General features: G+C 40.7%; 1 protein-coding gene across 2 annotated transcripts in view; it reads left to right on the top strand.

The window, feature by feature from the left end:
* Positions 1–27,519, top strand: part of CDON (cell adhesion associated, oncogene regulated) — a 152,366-nt gene that overhangs the window by 95,199 nt on the left and 29,648 nt on the right. For both annotated transcript variants that reach the window (XM_078682327.1, XM_078682328.1), the window contains exons 5-15: positions 751–894; positions 2,614–2,898; positions 5,592–5,861; positions 6,774–7,127; positions 9,086–9,372; positions 10,994–11,168; positions 13,379–13,480; positions 18,354–18,554; positions 19,310–19,485; positions 22,534–22,636; positions 27,291–27,413. In XM_078682327.1, the coding sequence (XP_078538453.1) occupies positions 751–894; positions 2,614–2,898; positions 5,592–5,861; positions 6,774–7,127; positions 9,086–9,372; positions 10,994–11,168; positions 13,379–13,480; positions 18,354–18,554; positions 19,310–19,485; positions 22,534–22,636; positions 27,291–27,413 (2,220 nt within the window). The remainder of the gene's footprint in view (positions 1–750; positions 895–2,613; positions 2,899–5,591; positions 5,862–6,773; positions 7,128–9,085; positions 9,373–10,993; positions 11,169–13,378; positions 13,481–18,353; positions 18,555–19,309; positions 19,486–22,533; positions 22,637–27,290; positions 27,414–27,519) is intronic.

The raw sequence follows: 27,519 nt of genomic DNA, 5'->3' as shown, positions 1-27,519 counted from the left end.
CATTTCAGATGCTAAACCAAAATATTATTAGTGAAGCAGACCCACAGATTAGTACAGACCGTCATAGCTTCAAGATCTGATAGGTCTTATGACATTCATCTTTTTTTCTCATAGTAATGTATTCAGTTTCCTCTTTAGGATTACATGTTCCTTGCAGTGCCAGGGTTGTTGGCAGAATATGTAAATATATTCGAATAAGAAAAATATATATTTTTTAAATCTGCCATCAATTTTCCTTTCAAGTGCCAAGTAAATGTATACATAAGTGCCAAAGAAGATTTCTGTACTTATGCTCTTTTGGCAGATGTAAGTGGTGGCTTTTGGTATATTTGAATGGACTCGAATCCAAGATTAGCCTTGTTTGTTTGATACCTGAATCATCAAAATAGACAGTGAACATGGTCGGACTAGATACATATTTGTATGACTTAGCAAGCATGGTTGATTTACATATCGTTACAAGCAAAATGAAGAAGTAATTGTTTGAGTAGATAAATAGGTTAGTGTTGAAAATACAAAGCTGCCTGAGTTTCATCCTTACAAGTCTTTAGCTCGTACCTTAAAATTCAGAAGACACTTTTAGCCGAGTGATGCTTTTTGCAGAGCAAACCAATTTTAGACTAACATGCTGTTTCTCATGCCTACCATGCAGTTGTATGGGCACCTGCTTGCGAATTTGTGGGGGGTTTACAAGACATCTATAAACAATTTGAATAACATGATTTTTATTGTGATTTCTCACTAAAACAGATAATTATGTAATACTGCCATCTGGGAATTTACACATCTTAAATGTTTCTGTGGAGGATAAAGGGTCTTATAAATGTGCTGTGAACAACCCCATTACGCATGAGCAAAAAATAGACCCATCTGGATACAGGCTCATCATAAGTGGTGAGTATTTAATGTCATTGAGAGTTTTCTAGCATGGATTCTTTCTAATAGTCAAATGTAAAAAAACAAAATGTTTGTAATGTACATAGAATATATCATATGCTTTGAACAATACATGTATTACATTTGATGATAATTGCTCCTCCAGTCATAGTATATCTTGCCCCAAGTCTTATGATAGATTTTATTTTTAATCAATGTATAGTTGTCTAAATCTTTTGTACATTTGAGTTTTGTCCCAGCCTCAGGATCTGTATTCGTTCGCAGGGGAACGAACCCCTTATATTTGCATCATGCTATCTAATAGTCACAATCTTCCATTGTCTTTGATGGTTTAAGATCCGTGCCACAGGACAGATTTGCTGTAATCTTTGTTACAAATGTAGTTGCAAGCGTGGCTCTGCACGGCTGAACCTTTTGTTCTAGTATGTTGCTAGTGGAAGAACAGTCTTTCCTCGATATAATTAATCCACACAAGTTACCGTGTTATCATGGTACTGCTATCTTAGTTCTCCGTTTGATATCTGAATACTTATTACTCTTTTGAGTGGTTTTGAGTGAAACTGCAGCATCATATCCTCTTTGTAACTTGGGTGAGAAAACCCACGCAGCCTTGATTGTATGTGTATGCAAACTAGAAGTTGATAACATTTCAGTGCTTTCGGAGCCTTTTTAGGACTTGTACATCAGTGATCAATGCTTTTTCAGTGATCTGTCACTGGTTTGAATCCAGCATTTGCTCTTGTCGAGATTCCTCAAAGAAGTCTAGGTGGAAATAAGAATCAGTTATCTGTCTGTTGCACCAAGAGGATCCTTGGATTGAGCATGTGCTTAAATTATCCCATGATGTTAAATGTTGCATACGTCCATCTAGTTGTTGGCAGGAATTTTGTAGACATCAGTGTCCATTTTATCACGGACAAAATATGTCAAGTGGACTTGTAGTCCTTTGCTTTATTAATTTCTTAAAACATTTATAATTGCCTCATGTGGTTGTCATATATGGTGTCAGCAGAAATTTAATTTGTGGTTTTGTGTTAGGTCATGAGATATGTCTTGGCGTGTGTGTGGGGGCGGTGTAGGAGGGTGGTTTGTGATTACCTTGCTAACAGTAGATAGGGAATTTCAATTATGAGTTTCTCGATGGTCAGCATAATGCTCCCCCAACTTTAGTGGTCAGCTGTAGTTTTGTAAGGGATTATCCCCTAACTTCATCTGAGTTTATCAAATGTACATGTACCTTTCCATAAAAATCATAACCCACTTTTTGTCAGTCTTGAAACTTTTCTTCTATGCAATATAACATGTGTTTAATGTTTCTTGTATTTTGAAGTCCACTTGCAATAGCCAGAAAACTTAGTTAACAATGGGTGGATGTCCTTTTTGCCACTGGCCTGCTAGAGTGTTGTGGATGTTGTTTATTTGGAAATACAATAGATTTGAGGATGGATGTTGGTAATCTCTGTACCACAAAATATGTATGTAGTTCAGGCTTGGTACTATCTGGAGTTTTCAATAGAAGGAGTTAGTGGAAATAATTGGAATCGGATCTGTTTCTCGTCATGTTACTTGTGGTTGTTTCATTGTTTTTCTACAAATCTGTACACTCTCAAAGCTTTCCAAACTAGTAGCAATTACTGTGTTGATGTTGACTTTATAAAAAACTGAGCTTGTGACATTTTTGCAATTTTCTATAATACCTGCACTGTTTTGGTTCAGGTTCATCATCTGAGGGCTCCTACATTCTATATCCTACCCTATCTCAAACTTTGGACATTCCTAAGCATGGTTCTCTGATTCTGGAGTGTGTTGTCAGCGGATCAGCTTTCCATGTGCACTGGGTGAAGGAGGGGCAAAATGTGGCGTTTGGAGGGAGGTTCAGATTGAAACACACCCATCTTGTGATTGACCGTGTTGAACCAACTGATGCTGGAAACTACTCATGCGTGCTGGATAATGGACTTGGCAAGCGTCAAACTGCAAACTACACTGTGAGAATACTTGGTAAGAGCTGCAGTTCTCTTCAAATGCCTTAAATTACAGGTCATATTAGTATGTTAAATCTATCTTTCAAAATAAATGAGTTTCACGGCAGTAAAACTTCAGATCACTCTCAAATGTAACTAAATAGACTGATTGAATAATTATTTTAGTTCTGTGCGTTTCTTTTTCGGAGTCAAGATTTGTATTAAAAAAAAAATGATATCTAAAAAAATAATAATAATCTGGTGTAAGAATTAAATTGCCACAAAAATGTTAGTTCCATGCCTCAGAATTATGGTTTGTTGAGTATATGTTGATTACTTAACCTCTTTTATTATACACTGTTCTACTTGGCTGATGATCCTTGGCCGTTATTAGTCTAGACATTTAGCAGCTTTCTAATAACAACACAGACTAAACATAACTACACACCAAAGCACAATTTTTTTAAGGTTTTAAGGGCAAACCCAAACATATCTGGAAACTATAGAATATGTTGTACAGTCACAAATTCCATAACAAAGCTCTGCACTTTGATTTATGACACAGTACACTTATACACACACTTGTACGTACCTACGAAACTGTCAGGAGGACTCTTATATTGCTGGGAGGACTGCAACTGATACCTATGAGGGAACATTCGGTTAACAGTGTGATGTAGAGAAGTGAGAGGAGTGCTTGCTATGCAGAATGTCTTGTACAGTCTCAAAGCCCCTTCATAGTATAGTTAGTTAGTCTCTCAGCGTGGTGGGCTAAGTTGTGATGCAATGTTTGTCGCCTTCTATTGCTCCCTAAGTTTTTGACTGTTTATCAGAAACAAAGTATGCCTGCAACATTTTCTTCTAAGAACTGTTGTTTTTTTAGATTGTTTAGTCTTGCATGTGAACCTATTTTGCTTCCAATATCCTTGAGTGTTCAATGTTGCGATTTCCTTATATAATACATTATGGTATGAAAATGATCAGCTGACATCAGAATACTTATTGTGTGCCTCAATTGTTTATTGGTATAGTCGTATATTAATGAACAGTCTTTTCGAAGCATAAGACCATATTATAATTTTTTTGTGAGCTGTTTGATATCACAAACTGTGATCTTGGTAGGGTCAGGCTCCAATTTTTTGGTTAACTGAACTGAAGGGCCCTGCGCTTCTCACCCAGTAAGCCAGTAACTCCTTCGGCTCACAATTTGATCAACTTGCGTGGGGAGCACCAATATAGCAGAATCCATCATTTCTGTTCCGTGAGTTATAAAGTTCTTACATTTCATATAAAGCATTTTAAAAAATATGAATTATTACATATGTACACTCATGAAACTCTGTAATCCTCCAATTACCTGTACCCTGTGAACGATAGCTCTACATTGGCTGGATAACCGCTTTGAGATATGGACTTGAGGATATCAAATATTTTGTCATCTGCTAGATGGGCAATACGATGCTAATGTGAAAGTACTCAACAGTGAACTAATCGGTGGATTAGTTTCATAAGTGTACATATGTGTTAATTAAGTATTTATGTATGTGTTGATGGTTCATCAATCTGCAGGCCTGGAGCATCAATACTGCTGACATTAGCCATCTGGCCCAGGTCACTAGTAATGGCCGTCTCAACATATTCTAAACTTGTTCACATAAAAGTTTCGCCTGACATGGGTTAAAAAGTAAATTCTGTAAAATAAAATATTCTTTTTGAGTGGTGGCTCGGAGGTTAGCAACATAGGAAAACATGAGTCGTTGGTCTCTGTGGCGTTGTAGATCATTGAATGTTCGTTTAGTGAAGAAAAATGTATAATCAGAAAGCCAGTCAAATCAGTTGCTGCCAGGTCATGCGAGAGGACATTCTCTTTTTGGGGGGCTGGGGGACTTGTGTGTGCATTAGGATTGAAAAAGGGGCGGTATCAGAGTAGGGACTATAATTGTATCCAAAGCAATGCGTTTTGGAAATGTGTCCTTAAAATTTTGACTTTTGATTTGGTGTTAAATCTCCGAGGAGGTATAAGCATCATCTATAATTTCATCATATAAAGTATTTGCTTGCTAAAAAAAATATTCTCATCCCAGTGTGGGGGAGCACTGATAGAAGCTTGATTTCACCTTCCAAAGTCCTGCTTTTTCCTGTACCTTGGCTTTCTATCAGCAAAATGTGCCCATCATGTCCTTTCTTAACATCTACAGTCTGCCTTATTTCACATATTCTATGGGCCATGCCAGAGCTTTTTCGAGCTGTTGCAGCTAGGGTATGGGTTCCACACCAGTTATTCCCACAGGCTTGCCCAAGTAGGCTGCTAGCCCAACTAGGTTAGGTTCCTCTTTGGAGAAACAACAAAAATTAACTTAGATGATAATTGTGTGCTTCCCAAAAACTGTAAATTATTAGATGACATAGGAAGTTTGCCATTTTGTTTTTATTATTGAAAGCAGAGGCCTTCACCATAAGCCCCTTTTTCTCACAACACTGTTTCATGCTCATATTTGAATGTGAGGGACTAAAGATATCCACCCTAGCTACGTGAAGCATAAGAAACTACTTTTCACACTACTCTGCAGTGAAATGTCTCCCAGATTATTTGGTCTTTTCAATGCCAAACTGATACAGGTTTTTTCAAGTCTTACAAATGGTCATTATTATGATGGTTAACGGCACAGATGGGCCATGCAAATGAATGTTGAATGTACTGTTAATGTTTGTTTATTTTTCCACCTTTAGAACCTGCCCTGATTTCTCAAGAATTAAAAGACCAAAGGTTGCCGTTGGGAAAGACTGCACGCTTCATGTGTGACGTTCATGGAGTTCCTCCTCCTAACCTCGCCTGGCTTCACAACGCAGTCCCTATTCGCCCATCTCCACGCCGCTTAATGTCCGGAAATCGACTGGCCATCAGCAGTGTGACCAGAGAGGATTCTGGGCTATATCAGTGTATAGCAGACAATGCGATTGGATATGCTCAGTCCACAGCTAGGCTAACCATCCAGCCAGGTAGATTGTCTTCTTCAAACGCTCGGGACCGTGCGCTAGTTTGTTCTGTGTTTTAGTAGCCTGTTTGTCTGTCTTCCGCCTATTTTATTTGTGACATCTAAGATGTATGCATTGGCTTGTCATATAAAATCTTAGATAGACACACTTCTGTTTAGCTTAAAAAAAAATGGTAAGTCAGTGTAACGGTCTAAACACAGATTTTTTGGGGTCCAGCCTTTAGATGAGCGGTCTTGTCAGACTGCTGTTTTTCAAAAACAAATCATATATACTATACGTACAGAGGGGCTTTTGGTCAGGGCCTACATTTATTGGTCACTTTAATTGCTATTCACATCTTGCTTCCGCCCACCCTAGCTTACAGCATGGAGCAGTTGGTCAGTCCACGTTACCCACTGGCTCCCTTCACTTTCACGGACTGTGCAAAGCATGTGCACTTTAGTTACATTCACCTAAAAATGTAAGGTTAATTAGTTAATTTCTCTTCAATTACAAAGCTGGTTCAACGTATGCTATTTGTCATTTAATGGTTTTGATTAACGTTAAATACCCTCAATCAAACATGGTTTGTCTGTGAATCTAAACAAATTCCTTAAGTAGTGGAATCGGTCTGCCTGTGCTGTTGCCCTTTGCTTTGTGTAGATGATTTCAGCCTGTTGGTATAGGAGGATTTTAGTTGCTTGCCTTGGGGAGGTTACTTTTGTAGACTTAGATTCCATGAAATATCCAAAATGACAGCCTTTCAGAGAGTTTGTGGGAAACCACAACTGGGTGTATGCAGATTTGTTGGATTACTTTCTCGCTCTTACATTTCTGTGGATGCACTTCTGGTGTTGTTGTGTTGCAATCAAGTCTTTAGCACTTTTCTAACTGCAAATCTGATCTACATGTACCTTTTACTTCATTTTAAAACAGACAGAGGCTCCAAACCAGTCATCGTTTCTGCTCCAGCCAGTGCTCGGGTGTTGGATGGCGACTTTGTAACATTGACCTGTAATGCCACGGGTGTGCCACCTCCTGTCATCCGCTGGTATAACAACCATGGACTAATATCGAGCCACCCCTCCCATGTTCTAAAAACAAAATCGCAGAAGGCGCCTCAGGTTGGAGCAGATGCCCTGGCTACTGAGCCAGTACATCTCACAATGTCTCGGGCTGGGTCAAGCTCCCTCTACATTCACGCTTTTACGGCAGAGCATTCTGGGAAGTACACTTGCGAAGCGACCAATGATCATGGCTTTGCAGCGTCTGAAGCTTTCCTCACAATTGGTAAGCAGACCATACAGTTGATGCATTCTTTTGATTGGCCATTTTTCCTGTAAACCAAAGCTATGTGACTACCCTGCCCAAGTTGGTCTGTCTTCACTCATTTTTTTCATAGATGGAATTCACAAATGGGGATTGTTGCAAAGTAAGGGCCACACCCTCTGATTCAACTAATAGTCAGATTCTTGTAATCTTTTGTTTCATGGAAATGAGCCAGGTTTTGGAACTGAAAATATGGGCAAGATACCTAATGTTGCCCATTGCATCACGATGCAAAATCCCCACAACTGCACTGCTCCTCTTCTCCATAACCTGCCAAGGCCAACACCCAGCTCATGCTATTGGTAGAATCGGCCAAACCTGTACTATTAAGCATAACCTCCACTCGCCAGACCCCTTCTCATGCCATTGGTAGCTTCCGTAAAGGCTACTGTGTGTTACAATAAATAATCCCAAGCACCAGCCCCCACTACTCTCATACTTCTGATAGCAGCCATATCTGGCTACACATGTAGAACAGTAATGTATGCTCAGCACTGTATTAATTTTGTTGTTTTGAGCAGATTTCTTTCCCCAGAACCGTTTAAGATTTTTGTTCTTTTAGAGATTTGTTTTCAACTATATTCTAGGTCAACTAATTTGATAATGAAATGAAAATGTTTTTTATAAATCGCGTGACTACCCGGAGGCCTCTCAGCGCTAATTATTTAAGACTTGTTATACTGTACAAGTACACTAAAATAGAAACTATTTTATATAAATAAGTTAATTTAGTGATTTTTTTCCCATCAAAGACAAATAGTGGCAACTAAAACATGGCTGTGGCAGCACCAGGATGTTACCCAGAACGCTCAGTAATATAATCTGTCGAGGTGACTCTTCAGTATTCTAGACCACCTTTTTTGTGCTAGCCTTTCTTCCACCACTCCTGTTGCTTGTTGTACAATAGCAGAGATCCTACCCTACCAGCCATTTTGCATATGCAGTGCATACATGCAACCACTTCAGTTTTTGTGAACTTCCCACTAACATTAGGTCCAGTAGGTCGATAGAATAGTTTATCAGCCTATACTTTCATACAAGCCAGCCTAAAAATGCAAAAACTGCGAATCCTATGAGACACAACTGCATCGAACAGGAAAAGCAGAATTACTAAAAAGAAACTATTGAAAATCTTCTCTGTAACTAAATACAGCACTTCATAGTTTTCTGAAAAGTTGTTTCTTTATGTAGCATGGGATAAATCCAACATGTGCTTTAAACTTACTTTTCCAAAGCAGGTAAATCAGTGAAACCGCATTAATGATCTCTTAGAGCGCAAGGATTAATGCATGAGTAAGTGAGCCCTGCATTAGTCTTTTTTTGCAAAGGACAGCATTGAGCATAAAGTGTCCCTCGTGTAGGAAACCTAATAATTGACATCATTCTTAACCTCCTTCCTCTCTTTAATTGATTTGTGTACCCTGAAGCTATCCGCCACTGCCTTTCAGCTGAAGGTGGCCATCTTTTGCTTCAAAAGTGGCCAAGGATATTTGAGAGAAGTAAAAGTTCTCTTGACACAATCATGGTGCTACCCGCTGTGAACAAATAGTGCAAGCACGGCATATGAGAAGGTGCTTTCTGCTACCTATGTTAAATGTAGAGGGAATGGTGCATGTTTTTTAATGCCCGGTGAGAGAGAGAGCGAGCGAATGGAGCAGACTGGTAGGTAGAGAGAAAAATTGACCAAGCAGTTGTAATGTACTCCCACAGTGCCTACTACTTGCTGTTGCTTTTTATCACGCAACATGATCAGCCATCCAAGGTCTGGGATTATAAATTAGCCTGGCTACATAAATCACCATATGGATAACTTTTAATACGTTTTCCTTTTACCTTGATTGCCTGTTCTGTACTTAGATGTGAATGTTTTGAAAATTTAGCTTTAACCCGGTTTCCTCCTCTCCATCTCATCTCCACAGTCCCTTTTGAAACCAGCACAAAGGCAGAAGAAGCGACTCCTATGGAAATTGTTCAGAGTGATGAAGGAGATTATGACTATGACCTAGATTTCCAAAATGCCACACCAACAACCTGGCCAGACGGTAAACCAGCAACTGACAAATCCTCTGATGGCGCCACCCTACCTGATGCCCCCATCATCCTCAGTCCACCGCGCACGCTCAAGCCTGATGTCTATCATCTGCTGTGGAAATCCGGAAAGGACGGAGGCTTCCCCATCAATGCCTACTTCGTCAAGTACAGGAAGGTACGCTTTACCACCCACTCTGCTGTTTCGTGCTGGCTGGAATTTGTTTGAAGGCTGCATTGTGAGTCACACGTGTTTCACAACTTTATGATTACATTAGGTGAACACCTGATTGTCCTTGAACGAGTTAAAGTTTTGAATACTGCAGGCGGGGAAGCAGCTACAACACTTTTCTGGTTCTTCGTCTTGTTTCTCAGTTTGAGGCAAGCCATGAGTGTGGGACTCTAGGGATATTATTTGTTGCCAGAGATCGGTTACACACCAGATCTGCACATTCCGGAAACATATGGTTGTACGAATTATATGTGCAAACCTTGCCCCACCGACCCTGGTGCTTATGGTGTTAAGGTGCAACCCTGCAGTTTGTGGTTCCTTTGCCTCCTAAATGCCAGAACCCAAAGTCAGTATTTCAAACCCTGAAGTGAGATTGGCCATAAAGGTACGCAGTTACATATGCATAAATCCAATGCCGCAGCTCATTGGCTGCCTGCTATTACACTATCCGATATAGGTCAAATCCGTGTGCTTTAAATGCACCAGGAGTACTGGAGGTAAAGAATCCAAACATAAACAACCGTTTGTGGTCATTTCTTTTCACTGCAAGTCCACTTGGTAGATGATTGCTTGGCAGCAGCAAATGTCCCAGCATACCATTGCATCAAACCCAAAACAAACTTCCTTCTGGTTCATAACAGTAACTGAAGGGCCGCCTCCTGCTGATGTGTTCACATCCATCCGGTAAGAAACTGACGTGACCAATGTCACACATCCTACTGAAGTAGCTGCAAAGCACCCTAGTGATGCCTCGAAATAGAAAATGGCGTTGAAGGCTGGGAGCCTCAAATGCTGCAGTGGGTTATTAAAACACCAGAAGTTACTTCCTTGCCCCTCATGTGGATTATTGCGGTCTAAATTCAGCAGCGAAAACACCTACTTTCTCCTCTGCACTAACCACTCCGACCTTCCAGTTTAAAATTTACTATTTAAAATGTACTAGTCTCAAGTCAAGCTCAGTAATCGAGTAATGGTGATTTGAAAACTGAGTAGTTTTATGGACTGAAATGTGCTGCAAACTCCCTCAGACTCTGAATTCCAGGGGAATCTTTATTAATGATTCTGCCTTTGGTCAGTGATCATCTGTTTTAGCCAAGCTTCAGACAGGCTCGTTATGTATGGCGAGCTTTGAGCTAAAGTGGACTTCCAGAAAGAATTTTTTTTTTTGTGGTATGGGGATCTAATGAGCTACAAAGACGTGATGTGCATGTTTGCTTCCCTTGTTCAAATTAGCATCCCTTTCAGGCATGTGCAACTTTTCAAGCTATTTTTTAGTTTACTTTTTTTATTCTATGTTTTTCTACATGGATTTTTTTTGCATTGGAAAAGTTCCAGATCAACTGGTCAGTAATGAGTAGCTTGCTTGGAATGCTCTAAACTTCCTGCATGTCATTCAAAATGGCGTGTTGGTGCTCTAGAAAACACCACGCAGAAAACCATTGAATGATGACATATGCTTTGTTGTACATATGGAGTTTGAATATTTGTCAGCTGGGCATGTGTTTAATTTGTTTGTTAATTGCTGTTTCTTTTTTTATACTTTGTATTGCATTTCTTAATCACGAAGCTGGATGATGGTGGCAGTGTGGTTGGTAGGTGGTACACAGTCCGTGTTCCCGGCAGCGAGAATGAGTTACGAATCTCGGAGCTGGAACCCTCAAGCTTGTATGAAGTCTTGATGGTAGCACGAAATGCTGTGGGAGAAGGTCAGCCTGCCATGCTTACTTTCCGAACCAGCAAAGGTGAGTGCTTCTGTCTTCCAGGGAGTTTGATGTGGCTGGATGTTGGTGGTTTGCTGTAGACTGGCGGCCTGAAACGTGTGTAAACCTATGTTAATAGAAATATGACATTTTGAAGTAGAAATCTGTGGTGGATCCTTTTCTAGAGTAATATGCAGATCAAATGTGCACTTGATCTTCTAAAATCGATTGCTCTTTCTGTATTTTGAAGCAGTGATAGAAGTTGTTTTAGATGGCATTGAGTTGCAGTGACTTTTTTCTGCTGTGTAACGTCTCACTGAATATTGTTGGTTTTGAACAACTTATTCCTACTGTTACCACTTGATTGGCCATAAATGCCTATTCGTTTTTTAACACCTTTTTCTATTATGATGACCACTTTTTCAAAGTGTGCGTCCAGTCCTGTTTTAGTATTTTTCTTATCCCGCAAAAACTGTAGGGAAGAAAACCTGCCCCATACATGCAGTTCTCGAGGGAAGGAATTCATTCTGTGGCAGCAATCCCATATATGTAAACATGGCAAATGATGTCCCGGAGAATGAATATTACTGCCTTGAGTATTGACCCTCAGAAGGAACCTCTGATAATGTCCCACCTTTCCTGTGTGGTGGATGATCTAGGTTACACTGTTTCTACTGCAGAGCTCTGTGAAGCACGGTATTTTGGTTTTCCAAACTTGAACACAAGCCTCATGCCTTAGTGTTCTCCCTCTTAATGTCGACTCCTTTCGAAGGAAGAAAGGGACCTTGTCTGGTTATCTTTGGGCCGGCAGAAAAGTCTAGATCTTGTGCTAAACTCTCTCAAATTTCCCATCAGAGGTGGAAATGGGTTTTTGTGGCGAGCTTTCCTCATTTCATTGTTTCACATGACGCACTGCTATCTACCATTTAGGTTGCAGTGCCTTACTGATTGGGCTATACTGCCGCATTAGCCTCACTAGCTGCTTTTCAGGTATACAGAAAACCATGCTAGTTTTGTGCATATTGTCAGAAAGTCTCCTGCTAATAATGTGTATAATCCCAACATTAATGATCGTTAGTAATGTGCGATCGACTCACTCATGGTTTCTATACCTTTTTCCTGTGAACTCCTTGGGATGAGTGGTTGCCATGCCACTTTAATCACAAACCGGGCACTAAGCGACAGAGCCCAATAACAAGGTACCACATTTATCAGAGGGTTTCCTGTGCACCCGCACCCAGCAACAGACTACCATGCCACCTGTCATCGGGGCCAAAACTACAAAATCTCCTCTCCCATGAGAAATGGTCCCATGAGAAATGGGAGGACCATGTACGTGCTGAGACAGACCTGACAGTAACCAGGACATTTCCCGCTGATAACCAGTGAACCGGCCCCGGAGACAGTACCACAATGTATGGTGAAACGTTTACATCACTGAGCCGATCTCGGAACAAAGCTAATCTCCCTGAACCGTAATGCTTGGTGTTTTTATGCTTTTTCCTCCAGTTTTTTCTGCCTTTGCTATCATCTGTATTTTAATCATGCTGATTCCTATCCATGTTTATAATAGCAGTTGTTGGTATAGTAAACCCTGACACGAATGTAATTTCTTATGTGTTTATCCTACAAAAACCCTTCCTCTACGTGTGAGTGGCTTGAACGAGAGGTGTGAGTTTCCTGTTTGTTGTCTTTTTATCTACAGAGGTTTGGCTATCTCCATAATTCTGGGAACTAAGGGAATAGAACTGTGTGTACCCCAAACAAAGTGATGGGTATGCAAAACATAGGGAAGAAAGCACATGACAGATACTTATTTTTCGGACGGTGGCTAGGAAAAAGTGACGATTTCGTTGCATCAAGCAAAGTGTGATTACCGATATGGTATTATGTCGACTCCCCATTGGTAGAAGTGTTCACTTTTTTTACATTTAGTGCAGTTCTGGATCCAAACGCTAGGTGGCAGGATAATGCAAAAAATGTTGACATCTATCTGCAATACGTTTTTTTCAAAGTTAAAGTCGTTTTCTAAACCTAAAAAGGATGTCCTTTGTTGTCTTCAATATTTAATTTTGCCAAAGAATGTCGTGAGCAACGTTATAACAAAATTAGCTTGATTTACTGCATGCATAAAATCTGAGTTGAACCAATGAAATCAGTAAAGTGTCAAAACGAACTATTTGCTGCTGTCAACTAATTTATAGTAACATTTTAATCTCATCTTTGGCCATATTCTTTTCATTTCTATGCAGAAAAAATTGTTCAGGCTCCCTCGTCAAAGCCACCTGTTGTCCAAGAGGGCGTGAACTCCAATTTCGGAGTGGTCTTACCGGATTCTTCTCGGCACAGTGGTGGTATGTAAACAAATTCAATATTGTCCATCTTTAAGTGATTGCCTACAGAGTAAGCGCATTGCCTCCGTTTCATTTATCATTCACTCCTCTTTCTACTCTCCCTCCTCTTTCTTCTCTGCCCTCCTCTTTCTGCTCTGCCCTCCTCTTTCTGCTCTGCCCTCCTCTTTCTGCTCTCCCTTCCTCTTTCTGCTCTCCCTTCCTCTTTCTGCTCTCCCTTCCTCTTTCTGCTCTCCCTTCCTCTTTCTGCTCTCCCTTCCTCTTTCTGCTCTCCCTTCCTGCTCTCCCTTCACCAAACTAGCCGAGAACCTGCTTCACCAGTGAGTAAGACCAAAAATTCCTTTAAAAAAAAAAAAAAAGCTGTAGGCGTAGCAACTAAAAAGACAAGTAAAGCTTTTTAGATACATTTTAGTTTGTTTTTTTTAACTTCTGTTAGCTATTTAGGGAACGCATGGAGAGGTTAAGCTATTGACTACTACTCTACCAATGAATGAGTCTGGCTCCTCCCACTGCCATGAGAACAACTCTTCAACAACTGTACTACTGTGGGTCACAGATGCATAAAAAATTCCTTTAAAAAAAAAAAAAGCTGTAGGCGTAGCAACTAAAAAGACAAGTAAAGCTTTTTAGATACATTTTAGTTTTTTTTTTTTTTTTTACTTCTGTTAGCTATTTAGGGAACGCCTGGAGAGGTTAAGCTATTGACTACTACTCTACCAATGAATGAGTCTGGCTCCTCCCACTGCCATGAGAACAACTCTTCAACAACTGTACTACTGTGGGTCACAGATGCATAAAAAAGCAGTTCTGATGTGGGGTCACGACATACCTCAGCCCATTAGCCCAAAGTCCCATTCCGTGAACTATTTGTTTCAATAACGTTTCTGGCAGGTTTTCGTTGGGATCTAACACAACTCTTGCCTTCCCAAGTCTTTTTTTGCCAATATTTTCATCACTTTGGGATTCCTATGCTAAGAAGCACCAGCCCTGTATCGGGTTTAGTGGTCCAATCGCGTTTTCCTCATATAGCTACATGGCCAGCTATGTGGACTCATTTAATACAAGGTCCCAAATGTCGGGGTTTCACTAACGTCTCTTTTTCAAGGGAGTATTATTTGGCTTTTGGGGCTCCCAGGCATTCAGACAGCAGGCAAGCGGTACAGGATCTCATGATGCAGCTGCAGTAGTTCTTGGGGGTTCACAAACTATTATTGCCAATTTCAGCAGTGTTTTATCTTGGGATCCTTCCCAGAAAGGCTCACTGAATCATTGGCAGTTATAAGGCGTTCTAAAAGTATCCCCTTTATCACAAGCAAGACACTGTTAACTTGCACACCAAACAACCACAAGCTCCCTCTTTAAACAAGCAAATTTGTTTCTGGTGAATTGTGCATAGGGTGTCGCTTTATGACGATTGGCTGTAAAACAGGTGATCATTTACTATTTACAGCAGGGCCAAACAATGCTTGTGTTTAGATTATCACACACCTTTAGCAACAACTGTTTGCGCATGATGGGTCCATATATATGATCTCAGGTCAAAATAGTGGATCTCATCTGTTAATGATAAGAATGGGAGTTCGAGCTCAGGGTTCTTTGAAAGGATCTAAAGCTGCAGCCTCGTCACGTTTTAGCCTATCCTACTACAGAAGGATGGTTTCCGACCATACCTGGAGGAGGAGCAGCAAGGATTAAAGCTACCAGAATGACTGTGAAGCTAGTTTTACATAAAGGTTTACCTTCTGAAGCAGAAGATGTATCCATTGATGAGACTAGTGCTAAATCAATACTGTCAATGAATCCTGCAGCCTATCTTTACTCCATTTGATTTGCATGCTAACAAAGTACTCCCCACCCTCTTCCTTCCTATTGAAGTGTTTTTCTTTCTTCGAAGTGTCAAACCACTTTTTTGGCTGGGCATCAACATTTTTGCACCAAGGACAACTTAAAAGAATTTGTAGTATCCTTTAATATACTTTAAAATCCACATCACACTACCTGTTGAACTTCTCCAACCATTAGTTAAAAAGGTTAAGTCTCTTGAACCAATGATACTGGACTAACTCACAGGATGTGCTTTACAGCCAGAAATCTTATAGCAGTAAACCACTCATTTGCAAGACTACAGCAGCAGCGTGCCCGTGTAAGTCTGGCTTTGGGCCTAATCTGCAAGAACCTTCAGACTCTGGTAATATCTCCCCACTGCCTTTTATTTTTCTACATAGTCCACCACAAGGCTCTCTAAAGAGGCTCCACCTGCGGTCAGTGTTGGACACTTCTGAGTGTTCTCACCGTACCTTTAACTGTCTGCATTAAACTGGTCAGCTTGTTCTCTCCTTGGCTCCAATGTGCAATCTAATTCTGCCCATTTATGTTTTAATATTTAAGGTGCCCCCCTCTCCCCCACAGCCAGCCCTCTGTTCTTCGCTCTCACACTGTGAAGGATTGAATGAAGTCTGAATGGGTGCCAAAAAACAAAGTTCATATAGAAGATCTTTCCTCTGCAGATGATTCAACCTTCAGGGAGTGTGTTCACAGTCCAGCCATCTGATGTGACCCTAGTTCATTTATACTGCTGTACACCAGTGCACTTTTCCAACCAGGCAGTCAATGAATCCCTGTAGCTTAGACTTACATTGGCTTGATTATGCAAACAATCTATATCACAGAGTCCAGTCTGAACATTTACAACGCCAACAGATACCTTGGCTTACCTGATCTAGCGCCTTGAGACCCTCTGGGTGAGTAGTGCTTTTATAAATGCCCGAACTTGAACTATCTGAGGAGATGGCTCAACTAACATACCCTTCATTGCTGCCTTCATCTGCTTCACCCGGCACGTTGCTGCCACACCAGGAAACTATTTAGGCCCTCGTCTTTTACTTTTGTTCTTCCATCTAGACTAACGACTGAGCCACAGTTACATTCATGGATGCCCCTCCTTGAGAAATACCGTGGCCAATCTTTTGAACAGATATCAGATCACTTGGAGGTGCTGGATGATAGCTTCACATTCCTCATAGCCCTCAAGTCTTTTTGATTCTGTAAGCCCTGTTCTTTGCTCCTTCTGTGGGACAATAATTGGCCCTCTGAGGTGCCCATAACTCTTCGAAATAGACTACAAATACATTTTTCTTTGAACAGTATTTTAGTTTTCTTTTCATTACTTTTCTCCTCACAGGATAGCAGATAGTCATGAACATTAGATGTTAGTTTTATGGCTACCTGCTAGGCCCACTTACCTTCCATTGTGATGCTTGTTCATTCATCTCCTTTCTTTGAAGTGTATTTACCAAGTTGTCTAAATATGATGTGCACATCCCTCTACATTTGTTTTTAGGTTGAGCATGTAACACAAAAACAAATCTGTTTGCTTTGTGGTTGTATTGTGTTTGCGGTTTTCTTCAATGTCATCTGTCGTCTTTGTAGGGATCTAAAAGCTTGTAAATAACGTTGTATGCTTGAAACATTTTCGATGCATTATTGCAAGGGAGTCTAGTCGTCCCGTCAGTCTGGTTCTGCAAAAAGGCTTCCTTTCTTAACAGTTCGCCTCATTTTATTTAAATAAAACATGGTTGCCTCACCAAACATTGTTTGATGTCAAACTTACTAACCCTCCTTCTCTTTTACTCTCTCTGTTCCCTATTGCTGTCTATAACGCCAAGTGAGTTCTGTAAGTATCGCTCCAGTGTGCTGCATGTTTTTAAACAGACTTGCAAACCGCTTGGTTTTTAGTGGCAGTAAAGAAGTGACTCTGGTTGTCCCTCACAAATAAATTAATGAAACTGGTCATAAGCACATTGTTACCCAATAGGTGTGGCCTAACGCGGAGAGCCGTCTGCCTCTTGGACAACCATCTGTGCCCTACATAATGCGTACACAATGAAAGCAAGGTCTTGATTTTTAGATCATTGAACTGGGCGAACCCCTGTTAACTTGAAATATTTGAGCTCACTGGGCTCCTAAATATTGTTGAGAAGCAGTAAAGTTTTCGTAGTCTTTACTGGAGGTCAGACTGATTTGTTACATTCTTCACCAAGGTGGTTGGCACCTGATTAATGCCCTTAATCAATACATTTACGTGCCATTCTCAAACAATCAGCAGATTAATTTTTTTCACCTCTGCTGTGCATTTTAGTGCTAGTTCTATGTTTTTTCTTTTAAGCAAATTGTTTACACTGCGTCCTAGTTTACTTTCTGCTATGTTTAAGCTGTAGTTTTGGCGGCAACACACTTGAGTAACCACTTTGGGGACTGTAGAGGGCTGTAGAGTGATTGAGATATCTTCCATCCAATTGTTGATGGCTTCAATGTGCCTATGCATATACACAGTGAATGTGTGTATGTGTTATTTATATTGCACAAACCTAGCTAAAAGGCACTGGAGGGCTGGGCACGGCCAAAGGGAGCTATACGGTTGATGAGTGATTGGAGGGGAAGATGGATTCTGAAAGTGGAAGTGGACTGCTATTGTATCATGATGTAGTGTTTCTTAGTGGTATCTTCAGCCCAAATTGGAACATAATTGAGACAGCCTCGATTCATACTCCTATGTTATTTCAGAACCTGGATCGATAAATGGGGAAGGTCTGTTGCTTTGGTAAAGCACGGGCATTTCAGAGGTTAGTGGTGTAAATGATGAAGTGAAAGTCAACAATAAAAGATGGAAGTGTTTGATCGATTTCTGTTATAAGTCAGAACTTAGTTAGGATACTTGTTACTTTTTGTAGTTGATTGTGATTTCCTTACATTTAACTGCTTGGGTTGGGCAGTGAAATATGTTCTTTTATTAAGATGGAAAGATGTGCCTAGGCCGCTGCGTAAGATTGAACATTTATTGTGCGTTCCTTGTGACACCATTTATTTCTTTGTTTAGTTCCAGAAGCACCAGATCGACCCACTATCTCAACTGCATCAGAGACCTCTGTGTACGTCACGTGGATCCCTAGAGCCAACGGTGGATCCCCTATCACAGCCTTCAAAGTGGAATACAAGCGAACAAGCAAAAACTGGCAGATTGCTGCAGACAACATCCCTCCTTCCAAGCTGTCTGTTGAAGTTTCCAACCTGGAGCCAGGTACCTGTCCTTGTGCACATTAAATTATCCCTCGGTATTCCTGAGCTCCAGTGCTTTCATCTCTCAGGATACACGTGATGCGGATCCGCCTTCAGGTGCCTTGGCAAAGGTTACCACAGGCTTGAAGCAGGTCGTCTCCGTATCCCAAGTGTTGTGGCTAAAATGAGGGGAAGAGCCTGTTGGACAAATGTGTGTGCTTAGTTCCTTTCCCAGTCTGGGTACTCCAGTGTGTAGGGAAGCGGGCAGTTCAACAGCTGTTGCCTGATGAAGTGACAAATGAACCTTCTGTGCAAATGCTCACATTGAATGGAACAAACGGAGACAATACTTATAACGAGAGCAAGGTTCTTTAAAAAAATGTGTGTACACGCTCTTCCTATGTTTTCTGTTAATCTGACCAAAGAATAACCAACGTGGGTCCAGGAATCTATGGAGGATTGTCGCTTCTGTGAAGTATAAATATGAGTACAATGGTTCTGAATGAAACTATTGCATTGGATATTGTGAAATTCTGGGTCTGGCCTTCCTGGATAAGCAATAAGCTTTTTCTATGATTGAGTACATATTAAAGTAAGGGAAATAATTGTTGATAACTCAGCTAGGGTGGAATTGTACACTGTGCCTTAAAGTGGGTGGTATATGCCTCTGTGTTCTTCATTGTTTCTTTAAATGAGTTTTGGTTGTGGTCAAGAAGTTAATGATAATTGCAGTCATTTTTTCCTTAAACCAACAGAATGCTCTTTGTTTTTCACTAGGCGCTGTATACCGTTTTCGAGTTATTGCCATGAATTATAACGGAGAAAGTGTGCGCAGTGCTCCCTCTCGAACATACCAGGTCGTTGAAAAGCGCTTCACTAACCGTCTGCTCATAGTGCCTCACATAGACCACACTGAAGCAGTGTCAGACACCGAGATCATGCTGAAGTGGACTGTAAGTGAAGCCTTTTCCCCCGTGCTCCGGTTACCTTATTTTTTTTTTTGCTTCAGTTAGTATTTTTTTTTATCTATTTGCTGCCTTCCACTGAATCCTGCCGCAGCTTATAGTTGGCAGAGCTCAGGTGGTTGTCGCAAAAAGAGAAGAAATGAGACTGAATGAAAGACCTCTTTGAGTCACAGTACGAGTTTGATATCCTCTTAATTTGTTTGGGGTATCGTTAGAACCGAAATTGCAGTTCTTAGACAATCTAGTTGACTTCTGCCTAATTATCAGACAATTATGGCCATGCAGTTGGCTTTCACTTGTGACAGCAACAGAAAAGGGTGAGAGAGGATAATTTGCGCTGGGAAGAGAGAATATAAGTACAGTCACAATATTTGATAAGCTCAAAGGATCAGATTCTGGTTACCCCTCCAGAGTCAAAGCCTGCGACACCAAGGGGCCACAGTTAATCGACACAAACATGCAATAGATCCTGAGCTGAAAGAGTTCAAGTAAGTTCAAAGTATCAAAGTCCCAATATTTCAGGTGCTCTTCATTTTATTCTTCATAAAAAAAATGTTCTTTCATTCAAATGATAGGATCCAATCTTCACACATTAGGAAGAGAAACAACCGCTGCCAACACGTGTTTCGTCTAGGTCGTTAAGACCACTAGACTTCGTCAGGGCTGTAAATATAATATTACAATAAACATAATCACAATCACATTCCACTAAAGAGACACTGTTATAAGAAAAAAGAAACTTATCCTATTTACAGTTATATATAACAAAGTGGCAACCGTTCAAAAAAACCGGTGACTGAGTTGTTATAACATTAGCACACACAGTTTAGAGTGGTTTGCACTAAGACGTCATCCAAAATGAAGATGATACATTGTGATATACGAACAATAAAGTAATAAAACCACCAAGACACCAGTAAGTGATAGTTCGATTACTGCACATTTGAGATGCTAACCAAAATGTGAAGAGAAAGAACAGTCAAAGAAGATGGTAACCACCAAAAAGAAACCCAAAATCAGGATTGTATCTAAAAGGATAGACCCAATTCACACCCAAGTCAGTAAAAAACCTATCTGTGAGCCAATAGGTGCATGCCAACCAACATGCGGTAAAAAGGTCAAATAAATGCTCACCAAAATTGTCTACTGCAAAAGTTCCAATAGGTAAGCGTGGGCGTATTGTTCTAGCTATAGATCTATAACAAACATAGAACAACGTGAGCACACACAAGCTCAGTTATCCAGCCTGCCTATGTCTCCTAATAACAGTTACATTAAAAGCAATCCATCTATCCTTTTAGATACAATCCTGATTTTGGGTTTCTTTTTGGTGGTTACCATCTTCTTTGACTGTTCTTTCTCTTCACATTTTGGTTAGCATCTCAAATGTGCAGTAATCGAACTATCACTTACTGGTGTCTTGGTGGTTTTATTACTTTATTGTTCGTATATCACAATGTATCATCTTCATTTTGGATGACGTCTTAGTGCAAACCACTCTAAACTGTGTGTGCTAATGTTATAACAACTCAGTCACCGGTTTTTTTGAACGGTTGCCACTTTGTTATATATAACTGTAAATAGGATAAGTTTCTTTTTTCTTATAACAGTGTCTCTTTAGTGGAATGTGATTGTGATTATGTTTATTGTAATATTATATTTACAGCCCTGACGAAGTCTAGTGGTCTTAACGACCTAGACGAAACACGTGTTGGCAGCGGTTGTTTCTCTTCCTAATGTGTGAAGATTGGATCCTATCATTTGAATGAAAGAAATTTTTTTTTATGAAGAATAAAATGAAGAGCACCTGAAATATTGGGACTTTGATACTTTGAACTTACTTGAACTCTTTCAGCTCAGGATCTATTGCAGGCTTTCACTTGTGTCAAGTGAGGTCTCTGATTTTAAGTCTTTATACCCATACACGTGCCTACAGCAATACCTTATGTGCAACATTCAGGTAGTCCGAGTTGTAGGCCGGAGCCACAGGTGATGTCCTATAACGAATAAAAGGGCCTTTAACTACCTGTATAGCGCAAGGCAGGAGACCTATAATGGTTTTAGAACTGAGGGAGAAACAGAGAGACAAACATTGAACGGTTGGAGCAGAAGGCTTGTTCCAGCCCTTATAAACCCTGAGCCGTTTAATTGTCTTCAATGGGGCTTCCAACATTCCAGTGTTCTAAAATAGCCTTAGACCCTGCCGTAGCGGGCTCTACTGGCCATTAAGGGCCTGCCCCAGCAGCCTTTAACAAGGGAGTGGGCCTATAATGGCCGGTTTGAGCCCACTACGGAGGGCTCTAAGGCTATTCGATCATTCCACCACTAGAGGCAGTATGTTATAATTTGTAAAACAAAAGCCTCACAGAGCCTGTGTGGCTTGAAATCCCCTCGGGGTCTGTGAGGCCTTTGTTTACAGCAACAGCTGTGAACAAACATTGGAATGTTGATGCTCAGGGCCTCTGCCTCCCGGAGCATTCCATTGCCTTCAATGGAGCACTCAACATTCCAATATTCCAATTTTCTAGTTCTTTTTAGACTTCTCTATTATGTGAATTAAGCACGATTGTCCTTTATTCAGACCATTAACTGGTGTTGGTTGCCATCTCTGGTTTTGCAAGACTGAGCCAGAGGTTTACATCGAGAGAAAAATGCAATTAAGTTATTCACTCCCAAAAGCAGTTTGGGAAATCTTGATGTCACACTCTGCCCCTCTATTCTGATACTCTATTGGCAGCTACTGTTCCTACCTGATTCATGATGTCACTGTATTAGAATGTTTACCAAATGAGCACTAATTGCTATGTGGCTCAGCATTCCAGACAGAGTGCTAGTGGTTTAATTGAACTATTTATATAGTTTAAGTATTTCGGTGTATCCTTCAATTAGGCAGCTAGTTTACTGTAAGATATTCAGTTAGTCAAATCAATCCGATATAAGTTTTATTAGTAAACCCTCAGAAATGATATGTCTTGTTGCACTGCAACAATGCAGGAGACTGTGCTAATGTTGTAATTTGTATCATTTTTCTTTTAGTACATTCATTCAAACAATAACACCCCCATCCAAGGTCTCTACATATACTACCGGCCGACAGATAGTGACAATGATGGCGACTACAAGCGAGATGAAGTGGAAGGTAGGACACCTCTTATGGTCAGTTGACCAAACACTAACCATTTATTTATTTATTTATTTATTTTAGAGGTTTTATATAGCGCTGGCTGGACCCGGAGGTATCAGAGCGCTTTACAATTTTAGAGACAAGAAAGGTCAATAAAACAGGGGACATACATAGCATCAATGTAAATAAACAACATAAAAGTCTCCGTCTGACAGATTTCAAAAAGATAAATATGGGAAATAAGCACAACAAAATGTGTAAGATGTGATAAATCAAACATATCAAAAGGCACAAATTGAAAAAAAGCGGAAAATTGCAGGGTCAGGATAGGAAGGTTAGTGGTCCGTTAGGTTGGTAAGGAAGAGAAGCTGGAGGGGTAGAAATGGGAGGGGGTTGAAGGGGATGCAGGCTGAGGGTGGACAAGGGAAGGGGGGAGCAAGGAGGAGTGAAGGCGGTAAACAGGGAGGGGGAAGTGACGAGGAGAAAGGGCGAGTAAGGCTAAAAACAAGGGAAGGTGAATGCATCTAGGGTCGGACAGATGTAGCCAGTGGAAGAGAACAGATATGGATTAGGGTCCCCAGTATTTATTAAGGAGATGTAGTTTGAGTTCTTTTTTGAAGCAAGAGTAGGAAGGGTTGCAGCGAAGGTCAGTTGGAAGGGCATTCCAAATGCAAGGAGCGTTGCCAGAAAAGGATCTGGACTGGGTGGTTTTCTTTTTTTGAAGGGGGGGATAAGAAGGAGGGTGTTAGAACTTCTCAAGGAGCGGGAGCAACCGGCTTTAGTGAGTTTGCTAGCGAAGTAGGTCGGTGTATTCTGATGGAGAATTTTGTGTGTAATGCAGGCCGTTTTGTAAATGGATCTACCTTCAATGGGGAGCCATTTAAGGGTTTTAATAGGTGGTTTGTCAGAAGAACATCCACATACTGGCTAGTTCAAAATCATATACATTTCTTGAGTTGGCTCACGAAAACATCTAAACTACATATGTTACCGGTGAGTAACTTTCTCCATATTGAGCATATCAGCCAGCCACAATAGGATTAAGCTAGATGTATGCTACCTAACAGGTCCATCTGAAGCAAGGGCTCCAAAGCGATGGTGGCTGTAGGCATTCTTATCGTAGCAAGTGTTCACAACTAGCAGGCGGAAATGGCTTGGGTATGCAGCACTGTAATTTATCATTTCAATCCAAGAAATGCTGTTGTTTGGCAGAGAGAAGCGTAGAGTTGGATATCTGCTAAATAATAAAAAGTAGAAATGAATGAATTAGTGTGTTTACTGAGCAAGCCAGTTCAGAGCTCCTCTGTGAGAAGCTCTTTTATGGCCAGATGTATGACCATTTGATTTTGCTAGTTTCTAACTGTGAGTTTTTGCGACTCGCAAAATCAAATGTAATAATGTGTCTCAGACACATTTAGAGATTCCCAGTGGGTCCTGCTTAATCAAAATGAATGAGGCAGGTCGCAATTTGCGACCCATTGGGAGTGGATACAATCACAGGGATGGTGGCCTGCTGGGGTCAGCAGACCAACATTCCTGTGATTGCAATATTTTTTTGTAATGCAACCCGTATTCCTTATAGGAAAATGGGCTGTATTGCAAAAATAAAATTAAAAGTTTTCTTTTCATTTTTAAGACTAAGCAGTGATCGATAGGACCACTGCCTGCTCTTTAAAAAAAATCACCCACAATCACAAAGGGCAAGGAGTCCCTCGGTGACCCCTTCCCGTTTGCGAATTGGTTACCACCAGCTTGAAGTTGGTGGTAACTGCAAATGTTTTGCCACCCAATAACTTGTTGCAAAACATCCTACGTATCAGTGCTATTCCTACATACCAGTGCTATTCCTACATACCAATGCTATTCGGTATTAGGAAGGGATGCTCTCAACACGGCCCTTCCTAATATCGAATTGCAAAAGCTAAATGCGATTTGTTAACAAGTTACTGAGTCGTATTTTGCCTTTTGTACATGCCAAAAGGCATTTTACTGGTCGGAAATGACCCGATTGAGAGCAGTAAAATTCTTCATACATCTGGCCCTTAATTCACTGCTCTTAGCCCTAATAACAGCTTTAAAACGGCTGCATCTTACAAGCCCCTTGTAATTGATGTCTGGCTGCAAATATGCATCTGGGCACATAATGTAAGACACCGCTTCTAATTATTGTAAGATTGGGGAATGTCCTATTCTACCGTGAGCCATTAGCATATGGGGAAAGGGTTTGGAGCAGGAAGTCTATTCCGGCAGTTTGCCCCAGGTAGCACCCAACCTCACGCTTAATTTAGCAAACCGTACCCTTTTGACGACCCACCTCCAATGCCTTTAGGACGTCCTACCGCCTCCCATTCTGTCGTTGGTTCCATTTTGTTGAAGATTCCATCCCGTCCCCTTTACGCTTTCTCTTCCTGGCTGCCCCTGCTCAGAATTGTCTTTCTTAAGCCAAAGGGTCGTGTCAAATGGTGTCATCAATTTCCAATCACGCAATCTGGTTATGGCATTTTAAATTGCCTAACCTGCAGTAAAGTTTGTTGCATCCTAACAGACGTGTCTCTTGTGTTCTAGGATTCCTTTGCCTTTCCGATATTTGTTATTTCTATATACTGTGCTATTGTTTCTGTTGCACAGTCTCAGGCACGCCAGGCTGCTTCACTGCACTCACTAAACATTGGTGATACCAGAGGGGGACATGGTAAAGGTTTTAACTGCAAACGTTGGGTAAATGGATGGATCTCAACTATTTGGGAGGGTATAGAGTGTGCACGAGTTGAATGTAGAGGCATTTCCATCCACGGCATTGAGCTGAAGAGATACTTGTGTTGAGATTGCATTTTGTATGCTCTGCAGCTTTAATCGGTTTTCTGGTGACAGTGGTTACAGATAAGGTAACTCTGTGGTTGGGCAGGTTGGTCCGTGCCAGATGTTAAGGCTATCCAAGTTACGTAAATTTACATAGAATGCATCCAAATAGAACTCATTACTTGCTTAGTGGCTATCCTGAAAATTTGGCATGGATCCTGCTACCCTAATAAAAGATGAACGCTCCTTGTGTAACTTGATATGATAATGTCTCTTATTTTAGTCTTTAGGGTATTTTGGCAGGTGTATACTTTGGTGTTTGTATTATGGCTTTGCTTTTATTTCATGATCCACTTCAAAAGGAACTGAAAGCATTTCCTTCCAATGACATTCAGATCTGGGACGAGGATTCCATATTTATAAATTAGTGTGATCCTTCTCCTACCACTCAAGGATTCCCTCAATCCAGAATTTTCTGTGCCTTAACCGCTGAATCTTTTTGTGTTGCTTTTTGTGTTGTTCAGGTAGTTTCAAAACACTAAAAACTAAGTGTATTCCACTGAAAACTTCAGACTGTTACCAAAGATATTCTTTGGGAAGCTGGGATTTGAACTCAATAATTCTGCACTCCATTGCCGGAGACTGTATAGAAGAAGACCTCCTCCACTCTGCCTGTGACTGTATAAAGCCACCTGTTTTATGTCTCTAGTGCTTTTCTGTTCACTTAATTTGTAAGTTTAGTCATGCTTTCCTTAGACTGTGGTATTTTATGGGATTCTCGAAGTGTTCATTCATTGAAGACTGCTTAAGAAAGGACCCGGTTTATAAAAATGCTTCAAAGTCGTGAATGTCGAAGAACGAAGAGGTTGATTTATGGTCCCACGCTTCGCTCTCCTGAACGAGTTTGCTCGAGGAGTTCTGGCCAGCAGCCAGCCACAACAAAATCATTCCATTAGGGACGCCGGTTCGATTTGGATTCGTTCTCCAGAGACCGACAGCAAGAGTGGGGAACTACAGTCCCATTATCTCAGAAATGAAACCTCTCCTAGCCAGGTAAATAAATGATCTGGATTCGAGACCCCGAGGTGTGACATCATTAAATGCACTGGAAGGATAGGTTTCTCCTGGACGGCATTATTGTGCATTCACCAGGAAAACGTCTGCAATATGTTCCAGTGAAAGTCCTTAAATAGATTTTAAACCATTGTTTTGGTGTTCCGTCCACCTTGAAACCCGTATGCTCCTATGAGGCACTTCTGCACATTTATTTGAAGATTAATGTCGTTCTGTTGTGCACCTTGCCTTGTGCTTGTTTTGAATAGTAAAGTGGCCATTCGGTGACTGAATATGTCTAAACATCGAAACTGACATAATCAATCAAAAGAACTTTTTCCGTAACTGGATGTCTATTTTAAGTAATTGTTTTTTTTTTATTTATGTCTGTTTTACATCGTGAATATAGGGCTATGAATGGAATTGTATAATTAATTTAAAAAAAAGTTAAAACCTCGCAAAACAAATTCTTGGTTTTAATTTCTGGTTCTTGAATCACAACATGGGCGTTATTTTACACGCAAAGGCATAATTTTGAGAATTGAGTAAAAGGTATTCACTGGGCTTACAGCAGCGCACAATGTGAAGGTTACATTTTTGGAAACTTTGAGGATTCACATGTTGAACTAATGTTGCAAAACGTGATTGAATCCCACGTCATGCTAACAGATGTTCTACTTGTGCCAGCTTTCTCAGCTCCCTGGCTTAAATTTCAGTGTTGTAATTTGCTAGGTGGCCGCCAGCTGCTAATAGCATGAGGTATACTGACACTGCCATTGTTTTTGCATTTACCTTGTCTCATCCCTTTTCGATCCAGGCACCAAACAGAGGCATTTACTCAGTCACCTGCAACCAGAAACCTCCTATGATATCAAAATGAAGTGTTACAATGAAGGCGGTGAAAGCGACTACAGCAATGTCATGATGTGCGAGACCAAAGGTAGGACTCCTGATTCAGAGTGTGATTCCCTCCTCTGATCATTAAGGCAGATAAGTGCCAATGAATGAGACATTCTCGGGCAAGCCAAAGATTGTCAGAGACATGC

Source organism: Lissotriton helveticus, chromosome 3_1, assembly GCF_964261635.1.
Source record: "Lissotriton helveticus chromosome 3_1, aLisHel1.1, whole genome shotgun sequence".
In the NCBI taxonomy this organism is placed as follows: Eukaryota; Metazoa; Chordata; class Amphibia; order Caudata; family Salamandridae; genus Lissotriton; species Lissotriton helveticus.
The sequence above is the reverse complement of the archived record's forward strand: the minus strand, read 5'-3'. Positions and strand labels throughout refer to the sequence as shown.